The following is a 23,126-nucleotide window of genomic DNA, read 5'->3' on the forward strand; positions in this document are numbered from 1 at the left end:
ATACACAAAGACCTAAAAATAAAACTTGTCATTGAGACAATAACAGAGAGAAAAGTTAAATACAAGGAAAAACTAGGCTCACATCCAAATCCCCTTGCAAGGAAACTTCTTCGAGTATGCAGCCAAAGTCGACTGCACCGCAACGATCAACCAGCCCAGCGTTAAATTTGTTAGGCCACATAGCACAAATCATCTCATAAAATGATAATTAGCTAGCTTAGAATAAGATTTGAAAACTTATTGTTAGTCTCTTAAGTAAAAGGGAAGATTCAATAAATAAGAAAAAGAAGGAAAAAAAAAAAAAAATGGATGCTTTCAAGGCCTACAAGGAGTCGCAATTAAAGGTAGAAACACTTGAAGAGGTAAATATACCAAGTGGATCAAAATTATCAGATTCCGCATCAGCTCGGAGCTCCAGTCCAGTTGATAATCTGGTTCAACTGGTGGACAGAAGAGCGGACAGGGTGAGGCAACAGATAAGCCTAATATACGAAACCCTGGATAGTTCAAGTGAGATTGAACTAGTCAAGCAGCTGGCAATGATGAAAAGTCATTGGTCCGTGACGGACACACTGAAACTGCTTGAAAACAAGTATGACAGAACTGCCTTTGATCAAGATGAGGCAGACATTCTGCAATCTGATGTTGCCGCACTAGAGATGGTACTTCAGAGGAAGTTGGAACAGTTCAAAAGTTCCAACTACGACGTGCCAGAACTCCCAAAAGTGGACCTTCCAACGTTCAATGGAAATGCGAAGGAATGGCCAACATTTTACGAGCTGTTCTCTGAACTAATAGACAGCAGGAAGGATCTCAGCAACACAAGGAAGCTGGGATATTTAAGAGCCTGCTTAAAAGGAGAAGCTCAAATGGTGGTTAGCCATTTGATAACGGGATCAGCGGCTAGCTATGCAGCAGCGTGGGAGCTTATCTGCAAACGCTATGAGAATAGCAGAAAAATATTCTCCCAACACTTCAACAAATTAATGGAACTGGAGTGCTTGCTGCCCCACGATGAGAAAAATGTAGGGAAGTTTTTGGATACTGCGACCGAGAGCATATTCATCATAAAGCAAAAAGGAAAAATAGGAAGTTCTGCTGACGTAATTTTAGCTGAAATTCCCAGAAGACGCTGATTTCAGAGGAAGCAGCACAAATATTAAGGATTCCCAGAGTAAGAAGTACTATAGAGGTCGAAGGTAACTCCCAGACTACTCAATTATCAAAAAATAGTGTCCACCTGACGATCAAACCAAAAATTCCAAGCAGCTTCAAAGCATCAACGGAAGCATTGGTTTTACCAACACTCCATAGAGCCCTTCCCAGCAAAAAGTTTGATATTGATATCAACAAAGAGTGGAAGGGCTACAGGCTAGCAGATCCACGATTCAACGAGCCAAGCAGAATTGACATGGTGATAGGTGTGGATCTATTTCCCCTGATTATGATGGAAAAAATAAAAACCGTGAATGGAATCTTGGGACAAAAAACCAAATTTGGATGGATTGTGTCCGGAAATATAACTCGAGCAGCAAAGCACAAAATTATAAGTGCCACTACAACAATAAATCTAAAGGACCTGGATCGCTTTTGGGAATTGGAAGATGAAGCCGATGAGACGATTACAGACAATGCAGAATGCGAAAGAAAATTCCAAGAAACAACTGTCATCAACGAGGAAGGCAGATTTGTGGTGTCAATTCCATTCCGCCAAGAGGCAAAGCTGGGGGACTCTCGCAAACAGGCAATGGCAAGGCTCATGCAAATGGAAAAGAAGTTTCAAAGAAACCCAAAGAACTGGGCTGCATACAACGAATTCATGAAAGAATACCTTAAGATGGGACATATGGAATCTGTAAAGGCAACGGGTCAAGGTAAATACTATTTACCCCATCAAGCAATCATCAGGCCTGGAAGCTTAACTACGAAGCTACGAGTAGTTTTTGACGCATCCGCAAAAACGACAAATGGACTAAGCCTAAATGACGTTATTATAGCTGGTCCTAAGATTCAAAAGGATATATTCGATATTCTAATTAAATGGCGCAAGTGGCAATATGTTATGGTAGCTGACATTGAAAAAATGTATCGCCAAATAAAGGTTGCTGAGAAAGACCAAGAATACCAATATATCCTATGGAAAGATGATCCAAAACTGCCGATCAGTGAGTTTAAGTTAACAACCGTAACGTATGGCACCTCGGCAGCACCTTTCTTAGCAGTCCGATGTCTACGAGAGCTGGCAGACCGGTTTTGCCAAGAGGATAGCGTCTTAGCAGAAACAGTAAGAGACGACTTTTATATGGATGACCTCATAACTGGTGGAGACACAGTCAACGAGTGCTATGAACTTCAAAGGAAATTGAGACAAGTGATGGAGAAGGCCGGCATGCATCTGCGAAAATGGGTTGCAAATGACGAACGCATTTTAGCCGACATTCAGGACGACGGTGCTACGGATAAAATCTGCATTGAGGAGAATGAATCGATCAAAACCTTAGGACTTCAATGGGATCCGAAGAAGGATACATTTACGTTTTCGGTAGAAAACCCAATGCTAACACGCATAACAAAGCGGTTAGTGTTATCACAGTTGTCCAGAATTTTCGACCCACTAGGATGGTTGGCACCGGTAACGATTCAAGGCAAATGTTTCATTCAGGAACTGTGGAAGTTACCGATGACTTGGGACGTTGAATTGGAAACCAACTTAGCAAACTGGTGGATGGAATATGCTAAAGGTCTATCAGATTTAGAAGAAATTAGCATTTCACGCTGGACTGGATGCTCCAAAGGTATTATGGAGCTACATGGATTCTGCGATGCATCAGAGAAAGCATATGCAGCGGCTGTGTATACAAAAGTAGGCGGCAGAGTTACCTTGCTAGCAGCAAAAAGCAAAGTAAATCCTATAAAAAACAGGAAAACAATTCTTAAGTTGGAATTATGTGCTGCGCATTTACTAGCAAAGTTATTAGCGAAAGTGCAGGCTATATGGAGCAACAAGATTACAACGCATGCATGGAGTGATTCGCAAATTACTATTGCCTGGATACAGAACAAGCGCAGCAAAGATAAGTTCGTCAGAACTTGAGTGGAAGATATCAATAAACTAATTCCCAATGTCAAATGGAATTACGTTAAATCGGAAGAAAATCCAGCAGACGTGGCTTCAAGAGGGATATCACCGCAAGCTTTTAAAATCTGTGAAATTTGGTGGAGACGGCCGAATGGGCTATCTATAGATGCACAACACTGGCCCACTCAAAAGGAATCGGAAATGGTTGTGGTATCCACATTGATAAAATCCGAATATCTGCAAAACCATCTTTTATCAAAGTATTCATCGATCGACAAACTTCTTAGAGTAATGGCGTATGTATTACGCTTCATAACAAAGCTGAGAGGAAAATCGCAACAGCAGTCACATCTTACGGTGGAGGAATTAAAGCTAGCGAAGATTGCTGTGGTAAAGATATAACAACAGCTAGATTTTGGACACGAAGTCAGACTACTCAAAAACAAAAGACCTTTAGACCCAAAGAGTAAGTTGCAGGCGCTAAATCCGTTTTTGGATAGTGATGGCGTACTTCGAGTTGGTGGACGACTACAAAACGCAATGATACCGTATAATGTAAAACATCCAATTATACTGGATAAGTCACATTTGACTTGGTTAATTGTAAAGGATTCTCATAAAGAAACTCTGCATGGCGGAATTAACATTATGAGAACTTATATTCAGAGGGAGTTCTGGATATTTGGCATACAAAATTCCTTAAAGAAATATTTAAGGGAATGTATTGTATGCATACGATACAAGCAAGAGATGTCCAGTCAACTGATATACTGGAATAGACTACGCCGGACCGTTCCAGATTCGCTGCTCAAAGGGAAGAGGTCAAAAAACGTATAAAGGATACATTTGTGTATTTGTTTGTATGGCAACAAAAGCAATACATTTGGAAGCTGTTAGCGACCTTTCGTCAGACAAATTCCTGGAGGCTCTTCGACGGTTCTTTGCAAGAGTGAGAACATATACTCAGATAATGGAACAAACTTCGTAGGAGCTTCAAGAGTATTGGACAAAGAATTTGTAGCTGCGATTAAAAACAATAATGAGTTAGCACCTTCACTAGAAAAAGAAGGCATCAAGTGGCACTTTATCCCCCCGGGAAGCCCCCACATGGGAGGTTTATGGGAAGCCGGTGTAAAATCAGTGAAGCATCACCTTAAACGAGTTATTGGTGAAAACAGCTTTACATATGAAGAATTTGCATCGCTGCTATGTCAAATCGAAGCAGTGCTAAACTCGCGCCCATTAGTCACTGTAAGGAGCGAAAACGATGGTGAGGAAATATTAACGCCGGGTCATTTTCTGGTGGAAGACCTCTAATTGGAGCTCCTGAACATTTTGACGAAAGTAAGACAATCAGCTCTTTGGATAGATGGAAGCTTATTCAACGCATCAGAGGTGATTTTTGGAAGAAATGGAAAGAGGAGTATCTGGTGTCATTGCAACAGCGAACCAAATGGCGCCAGGTAAAGCCAAATCTGAAGGAGGGACAGTTGGTTCTTATAAACATGAGAACACTCACCCTGCAAGATGGCCAATGGGAAGAATCATTAGTACGACTAAAGGACAAGATGATAAAGTCCGGGTAGTCACGGTTAAAACAAGCGATGGGGAAGTAAAAAGATCGCTAAACAAGATCTGTCAACTTCCTGTTAGCGAAGCAAAACCAGCTGGAGCTGCAACGCCATCTAGAACGGAGTCAATGCAGCTACGCAAGGACAAGAAGCTTAGGCAGCGAGTTCCAAAAGGCAAAAGGAATGGCACTGGAAGCATAGCTACTGTGCTATGCTGTTTATTGATGTTGCAAGCTACAACTGCGACAAAAAATTCGGAAGAAATTCCCAAAGAACTTGGGAAAATTTACGACATCGACGCAAAAGCTGCAGTTATGGTAAACAAAATTGGTAAAATTGAAGTCGCTACATCCAGTTGGCAATTATTGTTTTATTATGACATGCAAGCCTATTTTGATGTCATAAAACAATCAGAGGACTTCCTGGAAAAATCCCGCCTGGTTTGCGAAAAAATGGGAGACTTCAAGGACTACTGCGATTTCTTCGGCACGACAATAAGGACAAAAATTGACAACATAAAAGAAAAAGACAAAATACTACGGCACCGTACCAACCGAAAGAAAAGGTTTATACTGTTCTTTGATATCGGAAATGCAAATAGAATACAGGAAAATATGCAAACGATCATAAAAAACGAAAAACATCTAATGGAATATGTTGACAATCAGACCTCGGTCATCAATGCCACGGAAGAATTAGTAAGAGCAACTACGATAGAAGCAAACCGGAATTTGGGAAAACTGACCCAACAAGTCAATATTATTGCAGAAACCATGAAGGAGCACTTTATGGTATATAAGGAGTCAATTAAATTCCTTATGTTATCAAATCAAGTGCGAAACTGGATTGAAGAGGCAGAAAGCCTACAAGCAACAGCGATCTCAATGGTAACGGACATTAGTGAAGGAAGAATTCATTCTACACTAATTGCGCCTAACAAAATGCTGGAGGAGCTCGAAAAAGTTAAGCAAAAATTAGGACGAAAACAAATGCTACCGGGTGGAAATTCAGTTATACAATTACCACTGATCTATAAACTGATGAAGGCACAAGCTATGTTGAAGGATAATGTCCTATTCATTGAAGCAAAATTGCCGATATACAACAATCAGGAAACGGATCTCTTTGGAGTAATCCCAATACCACTGTGGTCAAACGGAACAAAGCTTATTCCGAAATGGAATTCTAAATATTTTGCGTCCAATACAGACATAAACGCTTATCACCTAATGTCTGAAATGGAAATTAACCAATGCAGCCAAGAGGATTCGACAACATGGCTTTGCGAAAATAATTGGGCATGGAAAAACGCGGATGATCACTCTTGCGAAATATCTCCATTGAAACCAAGCAAGGCACACTCATGCGAAATGATGGAATTCCAAGGCAATTCGTTCATCAAAGAGATAAGTGGATCCAACCGTTGGCTATTTAGACTGTTTCGGAATACAACAGCTAATAAAAGATGCAACGAACAGCATCAAGTTATAAGACTGCCCAATCAAGGCATTATACAACTACCTGCAGGATGCACAGAAATATTAGGGGATACAACAATAATTACTCCTCAAAAAGTAATTTCGACAGCGTCTGAAATGTCTATCTTTCCCAGTTTACGAATTATAGATGACAAGGAGACATGGAACGTGGTCCCGCTGAAGCACTTTATTGTCAACAACACTAATGAACTACAAAATCTTCAAATGCGCATCAAGACTCTGAAAAATAACAAAGTACACATTGATGACTTGATTTTCCACACGGCAAGCGGACACTCGGCTCTAGCGTTGACAACGATTATCATAATTATAATGCTCATTTATATCCGGAGGCAACGCATAAATGAGAGACAACTACTGGCCGTACACTTTTCCCCCCCGGAGAATGTCTAAAGATGTGTTTAGACATGATAAGTAGACAAACTATAAATATGTTCTATTTATGGGCTGCAATAAACATGGCAGGGGACAACATAAGTGGCAACCACATATAAGTACGATTGCAGAGGTCTATTGCCGAAGTGTTAAGAGATATGATCACGCGGGAGGTGATAAGCGCAGTCATAGGTCATAGGTCACAAATATAGATTTAAGATAAATCTCAGCTGCATTGACCAACGCAGACTGCAGCGTCTTACAACCGCTGCATTATATAATTAGATGATAAGAACCTATGTAAGAATGAATAAAAGGCGATGCCCTCGAAGTAGCGAGTCAGTTAGATTCAAACACCCGAATTGAACTCATTAAGTGTACGCATTAGTTTATAGTGTGAACAATAAGTGACTGTTGTTAGTTTATAATTTTAAATTTTTTCTTCTGGAGAATTTCTCCATAAAATATATTGATATTTTTGGTCATTGTTATTTATTGTAATCTGACGGAACATTTTTTCAATGTCCGCAGAAACAACAAATGCCCATTTTCTCCATTTAACAATAATGTCAAAAATATCTTTTTGAACTTGTGTTTCAACCCACATTATGTCGTTCAAACTTTTATTATCTGTAGTTTTTGCTGAATCGCGAATTACAGCCTGGTGCCGCAAGAAATATTTTCCTTCATCCTGCACTGCAACCATTTGTCCTAAATCTATTTAACTTTTACTCCAAATTCATATAACGCGCTATAGCTTGTTTTTTCAAATCTCCTAAGGTGGCATCCTCCTTGAATGGAATTGACACAATTTATCGCCCATCTGAATCTTTTTTAGTAGTTTTAGTAGTGAATTTATTTTCACATATTTCAGACTTGATATCATTTTTGTCTTCCTCTTCAACTTTCCAGTAGCGATCCAAATCTTTTATTTCGATCGTTGTTGCTACAATTGTTTCCTTTCCCTTGGATTTTTTACATCCCGAAACAATCCACCCGAAATTAGTTTTCTGCCCAAGAAGCCCATCAATTCTTTTAACTCAATTTTGCAAAATGTGAATGTATAAGTCGGCTCCAATGATAAGATCAATTTGACCTGGCTTATTAAAATCGGGGTCAGCTAGTTTATAGCCCTTCTATTTTTCCTTATCAACATCAATTTTGCTGACTGGAAGGACCTTCATTAGTTTTATTGCTTCAATTTCTAAATTAGTAGGAGAATTTTTAATTGAAATAATGGTTTTGTGCTTGGAGATGCACTTTTCTGTGGAAGATACTCCACTTATTTCTGTTTGAGATCTAATTCTTTTTAATTTTAGAATCTGCGCAGATTCTTCAGAAATGATAGTGCTTTGTGACCCACTGTCAATCAATGCTCTGAAATTTTTATAATTGCCTTTAGATGTTTTTATTTGAACCCTAGCCGTAACGTGCCATCATCTCTTCATAGTGCTTATTTTTTAAGTAGTCATGATCGACTACTCCAATACGCAACAGTGCCGAGTGATTTCGTACGCATTCCGACTTTAAATCGTCATATTGCTTTAGGAAGGCAAAACTGAGGCTTGGAAAATTTGGTAATTTTCTACTGGCTTGGGTAATTTCAGTTTGCTTTTTTATAAGGGTAATCGTTTCAGCGGACAACATCTTTATTTTTGTGTTTGTAATTTCCACTTCCGATTTCAGTTTTTTTTTTTTACAACTAATTTTTGTTTTTATATGTATGTGTGTATAAATGTTTTTTATGTATATATAATAAACTTTTTTGGTGATAGATTTAATGAAAAAAAATATATTTTCCTTTTTATGATCTTTATTTGAATAAGTTTCACCAGAGGTCAGTTAAGAACTAATTTACAAATGTATTCCTTCGGCCCAGCAAACCTTTTACAGAGAATTAACATAAGCCTTTTAAGTTCTACTTAGCTTTATATGTCAAGCTTAACAGATCATTAAGCTCGTATGAATCCGTATGAATATGTTTATATTATTCTATATTTATATATATACATATGTGTATATACACAAAAAAAATCTTGAGTTAACTTAGCTGCCGTCGTTTTCACTGCTGCTGTTATTGTTGCTGCTGCCGTTGTTGTTACGTTGCGTTTCTTCCTTCTCTAACTAGGCTCCGTTGACGTCGATGTTAAAGATAATTGTTTTATTTTTTTGCGAGTTCGAGTTAGGAGGCGCACTTGAGGTGGTTAAATTTATGTGTCGCACTTAAACTTCGGTGGCGCACAGGAGGTAGTTTGATTTTAGGACGTTTGATTTTATGATGTGGTCACTTGAATGGAGTTATTTCACTTTGATGAAATTAAAAATTTTTTTTTTCGTGTGCTGGAATTATTTTTGGGAGTTTTTGTCGCCGGGCCTGATCGCATCTTAAAGTAAATGGGCTACGTAGAGGCCTAATTAAATAATCCCCGCCTTATAGAGGTCTCCCACTAAGGGGCTAATTTGGCTGACTCATGTGGTGTGCACTTAGATTACATGTTTTTGAGCACAGCGCTCATATCGCCTTAGATAATAAAATCCTAAATGAAAATTTGACACTCCCGATTCATTTACACAAGATATGAACGGAGCCCAATATTAAGGGTCTTTAAATATATTCGTGTTCGTCTGAACACACTAGGCATCTTGCTCTGTAGGAACTGTACAGGTGTCTGGCGAAACCGGCCGTAACAGAGCAAGGGACAGGAGTTTGTGACAAGCAAGGCTTACTGACATTAAAAAATTGTGTATAAGGTATGGGCATTACATTTCATAATTGTATCATTTCTTTGTAGAACAAAGGTTTGTTAGAATTATACTTATGATTGCGTTATAAAAAATATTTATGGCATCCGCAATAATGTTTTAAGCGTTAAGATCGGACCAATTAAGGGAAGATATAAAGCTATTCAGCTGAAGAAAATTAGCCTTGCAAAAGCAATGTTTTCGTTTAGTTGAATTCTTTGGATTTTCTTTTATTGCTGTACCTGTGTTCATTGTCACCTTAAAAGTAGGATGATATTAATCTTCCGGTTGAGTAAGGTGTGCACTGTAGACATAAAAACACACTTCAGAACAAAGCAGAGGTCCAGTAATCGACCAAGAGGATTTCGAACTGCCCTCTTAACAAGCGGGCAACTGATCTCTGCACCATCGCTTGGCAATAGCTTTAAATCGATTTTCCAACTTATTTATATATTATAAAAACATTTACCAACAGAACAAAAACTATCTTCACCAAACATAAACTTTTCTTGTCTTTCTATTTCAGCCCAAAATTAAGTGGTTACAGCTTGGATTTTTTTTATACCACTCCACCAATGTCTACGCATGCGTTCGGCTTTGTTATATTAAAAGTTAAAATATGGAAGGACCTTAGAATTTTAAAGGCTTCAGATATTCCTTCCATAAATATTTGGAGCAATAACTTATCATCAACTATTTTATTGGTAAGAGATTTTTACAAGTAAGCAATTCGATTAGTTTAAATTCTCAAACATTTATCCAGCTCTCCCAAACTATTTAATTATCAGTATAATAATTATTTTGCAAAAACTTTTCGGTGCACTTTCTATTTTAAGGGAATATAAGTTGTACACAAACTGCACCCAACTAAAACATAGAACGCAATAAACATGACAATGGATCTGACTAAAACGTAATAGAACGTTTGAGCTTTGAAGGGATATATAGTGACATATTCATTTCTTCATATAAAAAAGCTAAAGCCGATCTTTTGAAAAGCTTCACTCTCCAAAAGCCTCATAAATAACATTCCCCCAAGATACGAACCGCTTAACGGTAACGAGCTTAATGATCTGTTAAGCTTGACATATAAAGCTAAGTAGAACCTAAAAGGCTTATGTTAATCCTCTGTAAAAGGTTTGCTGGGCCGAAAGAATACATTTGTAAATTAGTTCTTAACTGACCTCTGGTGAAACTTATTCAAATAAAGATCATAAAAAGGAAAATATATTTTTTTTCATTAAATCTATCACCAAAAAAAGTTTATATTATTATCCTAGTCAACTCGTTATCCTTTGACAATCTAGTGAAAAGAGGAAACTTGTACGACCAAGTAACCTTTTCTGATTGTACCCGCGAATTGGCCGCAACAAAGTGATTTCGGTTCGTTTAAAGTGACTAAAATCGGTATCCGCACAAGAACCTGTGCGATCGGAGTTACTTTAAAGACCTAATTTTGTGGACCGCTTCGTGAAGTGAGACCTCCACTAAGGTGTAATACAATTAAAAGGCGCACAGTGCAGTTCACTAAGACACAAGTCTCGACATACTGTAGCAGTCTGTGAACAAAAACAGTAGCCCACTAAAATCAAAAGTGCGACCGCTACTATTGTATAAAACAATAAAAAGTTAAAACAGTGCAGTTCACTTAAGGCATAAGTCTCGACATACTGCAGCAGTCTGTGAACAAGAACAGAAACTAACCTATAAATAAAACTAAAATGGAATTACCAGCGGAAAATATGACTCAATTACTTCGGCAAATACGCCAAGTACCGAAATTCTCTGGGGACCCATCAAATCTCAGCTCGTTCATCAGACGTATCGAATACCTGTTGAACTTATACCCTTCAAACGACGCTCGACAGAAGGCGGTTATATTTGGAGCCATCGAACTTCAAATTGTCGGAGATGCGGAAAAGGTTACCCAATTTGGAATGCACAACGAATGGACAACTTTAAGAGACGCCCTAATCACGGAATTCAAGACTCAGACGCCCCTGGAGGAACTACTAGGAAGATTGTATCGCACACCTTTTAAGGGTAACTTACGTCTATTCTGTGACGTCAACGCTCACTCTCCGATAGGTTGTTCATGACCTTAGCGCGGTATGACATTTCAACCGTTCAAAAATTAAGGCAAACCGCCCAACAAGAAGGTCTATACGAAGACCCAATTTCAAAAACATTCGATAGTCAGCCAAAACTTAACTCAAATTCACCTAACACCTATAAACATTCAAACATTAACCAAATCAAAAACACTTACCCCAACCAACGATTCATTCGCCCCTTTATTCCATTAAATCCCACACAGACCCAAAACACTAACGTAAACAATCAAACCCCTCTTAGACAAATTCCTCCGACCAGACAACAGCAACTTAATCAGTACAGAAATTTATACAACGGATTCAGAACAGACTTACTTCAGGACCGTCAAAACGACACCCGAAACTACTATCAGCCCCCCCAACAACCAAGAGTGCCAAATAAGCGTTTTAGAGAAAGCAGCGAACAATCGCGTATGCAGACAAATGAAAATTTTCACCAGCACGAATTAGATTACGATAACGAAACTGAACACTACATTAATAACGACGAACAGTTCCACGAAGATCAATTACAGAATACTCAGACAGAATTGTTTACAGATCAGCAATATCAACAAGCTGAAAATTTCCAATACCAGCCTGGGATCCCACCAATACATAGAGATCATGTTTAATAACCACAGATATAGATGCATAGTTGATACTGGCTCTTCGATAAACTTGATGAGCTCAAACTTTTTCAATCTTCAAGTTAAAGATAAGCAAATAACTGTCCGAAGTATGACAGGCTATTCTAAATTAAATAAATATGTAGACCTTCCAGCCAACGGTCTTTTTCAACAAACGCAAAAATTCTATATTCATTCATTTTCACCTTATTATGATATTCTGTTAGGAAGAAAAATACTAATAGAGAATAACGGTTTAATAGACTACTCTCGGAAAGAAACAATAATTAACGAAAGAACATTCATTCACAAAGAATTAGATCCATGTGATGAGAACTCTTCGGAAAACTTTAATGCACTCTTACAAGAAAACAACTTTACATCAGAAATAAACTATGCCATGGACAACAACATAGATTCAGAACACACATACAGACTAGAACATTTAAACAGTGAGGAAAAATACAGATACAAATATTTTACAAATTTATTAAAAGAGTTCAATGAGATTCAATATTCCAAAAATGAAAACCTTACATTCACAAGAATAATACGTCACGATATAAAAACCTCTCATGAAAACACAGTTTAAAAAAGACCATACTCGTACCCGTTTTCCTACGAAGCAGAAGTAAATAAGCAAATTGAGGAAATGTTAAAACAAGGCATTATACGCGAAAGCGACTCCCCTTATTGCAGTCCATTATGGATTGTCCCCAAAATTCAGGTTGGTCGTGGACTATCGAAATCTAAATGAAATAACAATAAATGATAAATTTCCGATTCCTAACATGGACGAAATACTAGGCAAATTAGGAAAATGCCAGTATTTTACTACAATTGACTTAGCAAAAGGCTTTCATCAAATCGAAATGGACCCTAAGTCTATACCAAAAACGGCGTTTTCGACCAAACATGGTCACTATGAGTACACTCGCATGCCATTTGGCTTAAAAAATGCTCCTGAAACCTTCCAACGGTGCATGAATTACGTCCTAAAAGACCTCATAAATAAGCATTGCCTTGTTTATTTAGATGATGTGATCATCTATTCAACATCTCTGAACGAACACCTAGACTCACTGAGGAAGGTTTTTGAGAAACTTAAAGAAGCCAATCTTAAACTCCAATTGGAAAAATGCGAATTTTTAAAAAAGCAAACAAATTTCTTAGGTCATATTATAAGTCCAGAAGGCATACGACCTAATAAAGAGAAAGTTAAGGCAATCGAAAGTTTCCTCTCCCAAAGACGCCAAAAGAAATCAAATCTTTCTTAGGCTTATGCGGATACTACCGTAAGTTCATTCCAGACTTTGCAAAGATTGCAAAACCTCTGACAATATATTTAAAAAAAGGAGCTAAAATAGACACAAGAAACGAAGAATACAATAAATCATTTGAAAAATTGAAAACACTCATAATGAACGACCCAATTTTGATTTGCCCTGATTTCACAAAAACATTTCAAGTCACTACTGACGCTAGCAATTTCGCCATAGGAGCCGTGTTATCACAAGACAATAAGCCAGTAAGCTTTGCAAGTAGAACATTAAATGATCATGAACAAAATTATAGCACTATTGAAAAAGAACTACTAGCAATCGTTTGGGCAACCAAATATTTCCGCCCATATCTATATGGAGTCCCCTTTGAGATCTTGAGCGATCACAAACCCCTTGTTTGGCTAAATAATATTAAAGAGCCTAACATAAAACTACAACGTTGGCGAATTAGACTTAGCGAATATAATTTCAAAATCAAATATTTAGAAGGTAAACTTAATCATGTAGCAGACGCTTTATCTCGCGTCAAAATTGAAGAAAACATGGTAGGCGAAGAAGAAAATATTTCAACAGCAGCAACAATACACAGTTCATCAGAAAGCAACGAAACCTACATTGAAATTACAGAAAAACCCATAAACTATTTTGCAAGACAAATTGAATTTATAAAAGATAGCGTAGACCAAGTAGAGACAACGAAATACTTTCCCAAAATAAAACTGACCATCAAATACACTGACATGACCCTGACAAAGGCAAAAGATATCCTTATTAAATACTTCTTAGATAATAGCAGTGTTATTTACCTGGAAAAAGCATACCGAGAAACCATTAACCCACATAGTAACGTGAAAATTCTGAAAAGTATCATAATGTTAAAAGACATAAAATCTTATCCTGAATTTAAAGAATTCATTATTACTCAACATTCTAAATTGTTACACCCTGGTATTGAAAAAATGATACGATTATTTAAAGAAACTCACTATTTTCCCGATTATAATAAACTAATTCAAAACATTATCAATGATTGTGAAGTCTGTAACCTTGCAAAGACAGAACATAGACCAACAAAACTAGTTTTCGAAATAACTCCAGAGACAAATAACCCACGTGAAATTTATGTTATTGACTTTAATGCTATTGACAACGAACAGTATTTATCTTGTATAGACGTTTATTCAAAATATGCTTCACTTATTAAAACAAGATGTAGAGATTGGTTAGAGGCAAAACGAGCCATTAATAGAATTTTTAACGACATGGGAAAACCACAGAAAATTAAAGCAGACAAGGACTCCGCGTTTATAAGCACTTCTTTAAAAACTTGGCTAAACAACGAAGACATACAAATAGATATTACCACAAGTAAAACAGGAATAGCAGACATAGAACGCCTTCATAAAACCATAAATGAAAAAATCAGAATTATCAATACTGAAAACAATAGAGAAAATAAAGAAACACTAATGGAAACAATTTTATACATATACAACCACAAGACTAAACATAACACAACCAGACAGATACCGGCTAACATCCTTCTTTACGCAGACACTCCTACTAATGATACCCAGATGATTAAAGAAATGAAAATCAAAAATCTTAACAAAAAACGACAGGATTTCGAAATCGACACAAAATTTAGACAAGCACCCTTAACACGCGCAAAATCAAAGAATCCCTTTAGAAAAACAGGCAGAATAGAACAATTAGACGAAAAACATTATAACGAAAATAATAGAGGTCAAAACGTTATTCATTATAAAAGCAAATTTAAAAAGAAAAAGAAAGTTAATGACAGCAAATACTTGCAGCAAACCGACACCTCCCAGTCATCGGACTCATAATCACCATAATAACTTGTATTGCGACACAAACTACAGCAGGAACAATCGAAATCAACCCAATAGAAAACAATCAAGGATTTTTGTTTGAATCTGGAACAATACAAATCCCCATCACCTTTATGCATCACTGTCTCACCATAAATATTACAGAAGTTGAAGAAACATTTAATAGTATAATTAAAGAATGTCAAGAATTTAAAAATGTCACACAAATTAAATATTTAACCGAGAAAAGGGAAAGGCTAACTTTGTAGGTTCCACATTAAGATATCTTTTTGGCACACTGACAGTCTCAATAATGGCAGAAATAATTAACAACCAGTCCAATTCTTTGAAAAAGGAACAAAAATTGAATCTATTAATATTTAATATTGAACATTTTACCGAATATATCGAAGACATTGAAATGGGTTCACAACTAACACGACTAGGAATATTTAATCCTAAACTACTAAAACATGAAAATATTGGCCACATTAATTACAAAAATCTGATAAACATAAAAACTTCCGCTTGATATAACGTACCTACTAATGAAATATTCGTAATGTCCCACATTCCTATGAATTCAATTAAACGACAAACTTTCATCATTGCACCTTACCCCGACAATAATGGCCAAATTATTAAGGAAAATATTGAAGGCAAATTCTACTCACATAACAACTATGTTCTAAATACACTAACAAAGAATATTGTCAAAGACCACTGCATAGCTAACAATAAAACACGAAACACCAACTTGTACTTTTCAAAAATATGAAATTGCAAATTCAGTACCACACTTATATCCAGAAATAATCGCTTGAGGGCAAGCTTATATCTAAAAGGTGGGGGAGTGACATATTCATTTCTTCATACGACATATTCACTCTTCATATAAAAAAGCTAAAGCCGATCTTTTGGAAAGCTTCACTCTCCAAAAGCCTCATAAATAACATTCCCCCAAGATACGAACCGCTTAACGGTAACGAGCTTAATGATCTGTTAAGCTTGACATATAAAGCTAAGTAGAACTTAAAAGGCTTATGTTAATCCTCTGTAAAAGGTTTGCTGGGCCGAAAGAATACATTTGTAAATTAGTTTTTTATTTAAATTATTTTTTTTTTTATTAAATCTATCACCAAAAAAGTTTATTATATATACCTGTTACTCGTAGAGTAAAAGGGTATACTAGATTCGTTGAAAAGTATGTAACAGGCAGAAGGAAGCGTTTCCGACCATATAAAGTATATAGAATATATTCTTAATCAGGATCAATAGCCGAGTCGATCTGGCCATGTCCGTCTGTCTGTCCGTCCGTATGAACGCTGAGATCTCAGGAACTACAAAAGCTAGAAAGTGAGATTCATGCCCACAAACCGCCAAAAACTGTCAGTGTTGAAGGCTCTCCTTCGCACTTCCACTAGCTGAGTATCAGATAGTCAAGGAACTCGACTAGCGTTTTCTCTTGTTTTAGTGTAACATATAAATTTATTGGAACGTGGATCAACTAACTTACGTTTAGTAAAAAAGGGAAAAATAACATGAATTAACAGAGCAATTATAAACAATTGTTGTAACAATTAACAACCTTTATTGGACCTCATAATGACTCTTTACAGCAATGCTTACAACAGTACACAAAAAGACTTTAGAAGTTACAAAATCTTAGAAATAAACTTTAAAAGATGTTTATCCAATAAGGTAATCCTGTTAATGGGGAGAGATACAGGCAACAGTTAATTGCTTAATAATAACTAAAAATATTGTAAACGCTTGAACCAACTCCGGTGCGACGCTTTGCTTAATTAAGTTTTTCTTTATTATCAACTTTACTCTTTAAGAACCAGCGACCGAATGCCGCGCTTTGCTTCTTTGTTTTTCTTATCCTCTCTCATGCGTGTCTGTATGCGTGAGAGCTAGGTGTGTGTACATTGTTATCTCTTAAAGCTACCTTATAAGTAAGAGCGGGACAACAGTATTGTTCTTACTTATAACGGGGATATGATCGCATACTTCTCTCTGCCACCATGGGCTTCATACGTTAACCTAAACTACTACATGATACATACATGGTACTGTGGGCCTAAAGGGTATCTATCCTACTACAACTCGGCCGTCCTGACTAGCTGATCCCCTGATCATGGTTTACATTTTTTTGTCTGTAGTTACATATATAATGATTTTGTATCTTAAATATTTATATATAGTTGCACGTACTATATATGTTTGTTGACCTTGTTAACAGTGTTTAATTGTGTGTTCGTTTATTTTTCTTATTGCCTATCCAATGTTTAATGTTTTGAATGCTCCAGACACCTTGGTACGGGTTACGGGATACCTGGAAACCTTCTACGTCTTTTAATAAGAATCTGTCGTTGCTCAGTATTTTGAAAATCATAAATGGACCTTTACATTTTGGAATCAATTTTCTAGAAATACCTGCTGTGCTGTCGAATTTTTTTACCATTACATAATCTCCTATTTTGTATTCAGAAGGCTTTTTGGCGGACTTATCATATTGTGTTTTGTTATACTCTTGAGCTTTTCCTTGATTATTTTCTGCTTCGCTCCTAATCTTCTCTAAATCCCTATCTTCTGGAGTGTTATCTAATTCTTCTAGTTTTTCCTTCAATTCGTCTACTATTTTTCCTCTTTGCTCTAACCCAAAATACTGCGGTGTTGTGTATTATTTAGAACGTGCTCCACTTTATCTATTACTGTATCCCAATATATACCTTTCTCTGGTTCTACCAGTTTTGCTATCATTGGACCTAAACTTCTGTTGACTCTTTCGACCTGTCCGTTCGCCTGTGGTGATCCAGTCGCAATCTTCATACGCTTAACATCAAATTCTAACATAAAATCATCAAACTCCTTGGATGTAAAACAACTTCCCCTGTCTGAAATAATGCATCTAGGCTTGCTGTATGCTCTAAAATAGTCTTTTAAAGCTGTTATGACTTCTCTTGTATTGGTGGTCTTTGTAGTGTATAAACGTACGAACTTAGTAAAACCGTCGATGACAACAAAAATATGTTTTTTGGATCTACCCGAGTCGACTGGGCCGTAATGATCGATATGTATTAGTTCAAACGGTTGACTACCTTTTGGAATGCAGTGCAGAAATCCCTCCTTACCAGTCTTAGGGGAGAACGCAACACATTTTAAACAATTTTCTATATGGTCTAAACATTTGTCTTTGGCATTGGGAAACCAATAAGATTTCAAAATTATATCTAACATTTTGTCTCTACCTATGTGTCCGATCTCATTGTGATTTTTATATAGAATATGATCTTCCATGTCTGTGGGAACATAAAATAATAGTCTGCCGTCGTTACATTTTCTATAAATTATTCCGTTTCTCATTTCGTATAACTTATGTTCATTTTCCTCTAACAGTTTTCTAATTTCTTGAATTTTTTGATCTTTGGCTTGGTAAATTACTAAATTGTCTTCAAACGTATTCGATTCTACTATCATGATATTCGTACATCTACTTAGAGCATCTACATGCTGCATCCTTTAACCTTCTCTAACGCCCATCTAGCTATTCGTGGATTAAGTTCAATCTTATTCAGTGTTAAAGTAAGTGAATTACAATCAGTAATAATTTTAAAGCGTTTTCCATACAAGTATATTCTAAATCGTCTCAGTGCGTGAATAATTGCCATCGTCTCCAGTTCGAAACTGTGATATTTTGCCTCAGCGACTGTTGTACGTTTTGAAAAATAAAATATGGGGTGCAATTTTCCATCCTCTTTCTTTTGACATAATACGGCACCGAAGCCAAGACCGCTTGCATCACAGTGCAGCTCTATCTCGTCTTTGAAATTATAAATGGCTAAAACCGGCGCCTGCACTAACTTTTCCTTGAGTGTAGAAAAACAGCTCATTTCTTTTTCTCCAAATTTAAATTTCTCGTCTTTTCTCAAGAGGTCGTATAACGGTTTCGCTAATGTTGAAAAATCTTTTATGAATCTACGAAAGTATGAACATAAACCTAGGAAACTTTGAACGGATTGCATCTTGTCTGGAATTGGAAAATGTTGTATGGCATCTATACCTTTATCATCTGCCCTAATGCCTTCGCCGTTTATAATGAATCCTAAATACTTAATATTTGTTTGAAGAAACTCACATTTATCCATTCTTAATTCTAATTTATTTTGGGCTAATCTGAGAAACACTTCCTTTAAGGTTCTTAAGTGTTCCTCCATGTATACAATTACTTTGTTGTCCCTAATGAGATCCTCGAAAATTTTGTTTACAAATCTTTGAAACACTGCCGATGCAGTTTTTAGCCCCATTGGCATTCTGAGAAACTCGAATTGACCTAACGGTGTAACAAATGAGGTGTATCTAACCGAATCCTTATTAACAAATACATGAAAATAACCGTTTTTTAAATCAAGTTTCGAAAAAATTTTCTTGTTAACTAGTTTGTCTAAGAGGTCATCGATAAGCGGTATCGGATAATTGTCCTTGATTAATATCTTGTTTAGTTTTCTAAAGTCTATGCATAGTCGTATGTCTCCCGTTTTCTTTTTAACTAAAACTATTGGCGAAGCATATTCGGATTCACTAGGTCGTATAATCCCTTCTTTCATATATTCATCTAACAATTTTTGTAATTTCTCCTTTTCTGAGTAGGCAAGTCTTCTTGGTGCGCAGCTAAATGGTTTTGACGTTTCTAAACATAGTTTTATTTCACATCTGACTAGAGGTTCGGTAGGCTTTCTAACATCTAAGTAGTTGCTTTTGATAATCTCTTTCAATTGACAGTTTAAGGCTCGGTCATTTTCTGCCCCGCATATGTAATTCATTTGCTCATCCTCTACGTAATCAATGCTAAAGATTTCTCTAACTGCTTTTTCATAACTGGGCATAACTGTATTATAAAATTTCTGACTAAGTGCGGAATCCGTTGTAACGCTGCCTAAAGGAATAACTGTTTCGTTCAGTGTTTTACTAACTGTAGTATTAACTGTTTTACTACTCGTTTCGATATCTGCTATACTAACTGTTCCATAACCTGTTTCACTAACTGTTTTACTGTTTCATAACTTGTCTCACTAACTGTTTTACTAACTGTTTCATAACCTGTCTCACTAACTGTATTACTAACTGTATTACTAACTGTATCACTAACTGTATTACTAACTGTCTCACTAACTGTATTACTAACTGTCTCACTAACTGTCTCGCTAACTGTCTCATTGTCTAAGGTACTAACTGTTTCCTCATTTAATGGGTTAACCGTAATCCTTCCCAAAGTATCTGGATCCAGCTTAAGCTGGCAAGCTTCCATAAAATTTCGTCCAAGGATTACATTATGACTCATAGACCCGTCTGGAACTACGTATAAATCAAAATAACATTTTATTCTTTCTTTTGTAATGTAACATAAGGTTTTTCCGAGTATTATTAGTTGGCTTTTATTTAGCCCGAAATAGTTTTCAGCAGCAGACTCTAAATTGACTTCACTGAATATACTGCTTAGTTTTGCAAATGATATTGGACTCCCGGTGTCTATGAGGCATTCTGTAATTAGTGGGTTTTATAGCTACTGTGAAAAAAAATCTTAACATGCCTTACATAATTGTTGATATTGGCGCTCTTGCGCTCCGGGCATTGTCCGACGAAGTGTCCGAACGCTCCACAAGCATAGCAGGATCCGGGCTCTCTCTTTGGCTTCAGGCACTCCTTGGCGAAGTGTCCTTTTGAGTTGCAGTTGGCGCAACGCAAATCCTTCTTAGTTGGACCTCCTTCAAAGAGGCGTTTTGGCAAACTATTATCAGGCTTGTGCTTTGGCAGACGTACTTCCGAGAAGGCTCTCAAAACCTGCATCGGCTCGGAAAAGCACTGTATGCGAGCCTGATTGCGTAGCGCTGGTGCCGGAATTCCCTCGATAATGTTTTCCAGGAGTTCCTCCAGATCGATGTTGATATTGTTGGCCAGCATCATCTTGTCCTCGAAATAAGCCGCAAATTTCTCCTCTGAACGCCATTCCCGCTTTTGGAATGCGCTCCTCAATTCTCCTTTGGACATTTTGACCCCAAATGACATAATTAACTGCTTACACAGCTGATCGGTTGACTCCAGAATTCGCGTGGTGTTTGCGTGCAGCCAACGTTGTGCACTCCCTTTCAGCTTGGCAATTAGAAGCATATGCATGCAGCCGTCGTCCAAATTGTAGATCTTGCCGATGTTCTGGAACTGTGTGACCCAATTACGCACACACACGCTGCCGTCGTACTCCATGGTGACCTCTTTTGCCAAGGCAAGCGCTGCTGCTGGCGATTCCAAGAGTTTGTTTACATTTGTACTCTGGCGTTGATCATCACTGCTAGCGGTCTCCTTTCCAACACTGGTATCTCCCTCGATAATGTTATCGGCAGTGATGGTTACTTTGGTGCTTTTAGCTTTAACATTGGTGCTGTTAGCGCACATGTTAATATTGCCATCATTTTCAATACTATTTTCGATGACGTCATGGGCTTGGCCAACACGAACGGACTTGTTCTTGCTCGCCTCGTCGATTTCTGTGTAAATGCTCTGCAACACGGTCATGTTTGCATCTATTTCGTCACGAATTTTCTGCAGGGTGGCTTTTTCGGCATCCACTAGCGATAACTGCTCTAAATCCAGACTTTCTAGGGTCTCTGACGCCGCCGATTGCGCGTCTAACGGGGTCGCTGGTGTGTCTCCCTCTTGCAGCTCTCGTTGTGCTAGCTGCGATGCAGCTCCATCCGTTGCTGATCCGTTGTTTGACGGTGGATCGCCACGTATTTCCGGAGAAATGGCTTGGAGACGCCCTATCAACTCCGCTTTAGTGCCGAAAGTTTGGCGTCCAAGGGCTCCCAACCATTTTTTTAGTTGTTGCACCGAGAATTGATTTAATATGGTGTCAGGCATAGTGAGTAATGACCACTTCTGATGTTGTAAACGCTTGAACCAACTCCGGTGCGACGCTTTGCTTAATTAAGTTTTTCTTTATTATCGACTTTACTCTTTAAGAACCAGCGACCGAATGCCGCGCTTTGCTTCTTCGTTTTTCTTATCCTCTCTCATGCGTGTCTGTATGCGTGAGAGCTAGGTGTGTGTACATTGTTATATCTTAAAGCTAGCTTATAAGTAAGAGCGGGACAACAGTATTGTTCTTACTTATAACGGGGATATGATCGCATACTTCTCTCTGCCACCATGGGCTTCATACGTTAACCTAAACTACTACATGATACATACATGGTACTGTGGGCCTAAAGGGTATCTATCCTACTACAATATTAATAATTTGAGATCATCTGCTGATTTGGCTGTTCCAAATCAACTTAAGTATAGGCATCAAAGGCTTCCATACAGTGTTTAGAGAAGATGGCTACGTTGGTAGTGGTTGAGCGTTATAAACCAATGCTGGTAGGGATCGATATAAGCACGAATTATGAAGTAAGTTTTTACAAACTATTCTTTCCCAAATTTTGCAATATTGCTGATTTTAACAATTGGCCTGTAGCTGGAGACAACTAAATATAAGCCATTTTTCTTATAGAAATAAAATTAACCCGAAAAAGGCTTCATAAGTACAAGAAGGAGACTTTAGATAGTTTTTAAGAAAGAAGGAGAAAGCCCCCTCAATGTTGGGCTTAGGAGAATTATTAAAGTTCAATATCGCTTCCAGGCATCATCCGACTCAAAGTTAGTGGAGAAATAAGAAGTAAATACTTTACAGATGCCAACATCGGTGTTAGCTGACATGTTCCGATATGTCATAATTGACGGTATTGACGAAGATTTCTTTTTGAAATTAATAACGTGCCGGAATGTGAAGGGGCTGGCCCTGAGTCCATTTTTAAACAACAGAAATATCATGTACTGATTGTATAAGAATTTACTCAAGAACTCAAATTCGCGTTCGTGTTGACTTTACCTTTCCCCAACAACTGATTACATCATTAAACAAGAGAGAACGCTATAGTCGAGTTCCCCGACTATCTGATACCCGTTACTCAGCTAGTGG

The 23,126-nt window shown here is 37.4% G+C and overlaps 2 protein-coding genes across 2 annotated transcripts in view; one reads left to right on the forward strand and one right to left on the reverse strand.

Moving 5' to 3' along the window:
- LOC120450087 (aminopeptidase N) overlaps positions 1-23,126 on the forward strand; it is a 277,790-nt gene that overhangs the window by 65,715 nt on the left and 188,949 nt on the right. Inside the window, 1 exon segment of the mRNA XM_039632880.2 lies at positions 9,793-9,970. Within this exon segment, the coding sequence (XP_039488814.2) occupies positions 9,793-9,970 (178 nt within the window).
- On the reverse strand, positions 20,435-21,481 carry LOC120450091. Its single transcript, XM_039632883.2, has 2 exons — positions 20,705-21,481; positions 20,435-20,650 (listed from the first exon to the last, which is right to left on the reverse strand). The coding sequence occupies exons 1-2, from the start codon at positions 21,368-21,370 to the stop codon at positions 20,639-20,641; spliced, it is 678 nt and encodes a 225-aa protein (XP_039488817.1). The 5' UTR covers positions 21,371-21,481; the 3' UTR covers positions 20,435-20,638.

The sequence above is a fragment of the Drosophila santomea genome, chromosome 3L, assembly GCF_016746245.2.
Source record: "Drosophila santomea strain STO CAGO 1482 chromosome 3L, Prin_Dsan_1.1, whole genome shotgun sequence".
In the NCBI taxonomy this organism is placed as follows: domain Eukaryota; kingdom Metazoa; phylum Arthropoda; class Insecta; order Diptera; family Drosophilidae; genus Drosophila; species Drosophila santomea.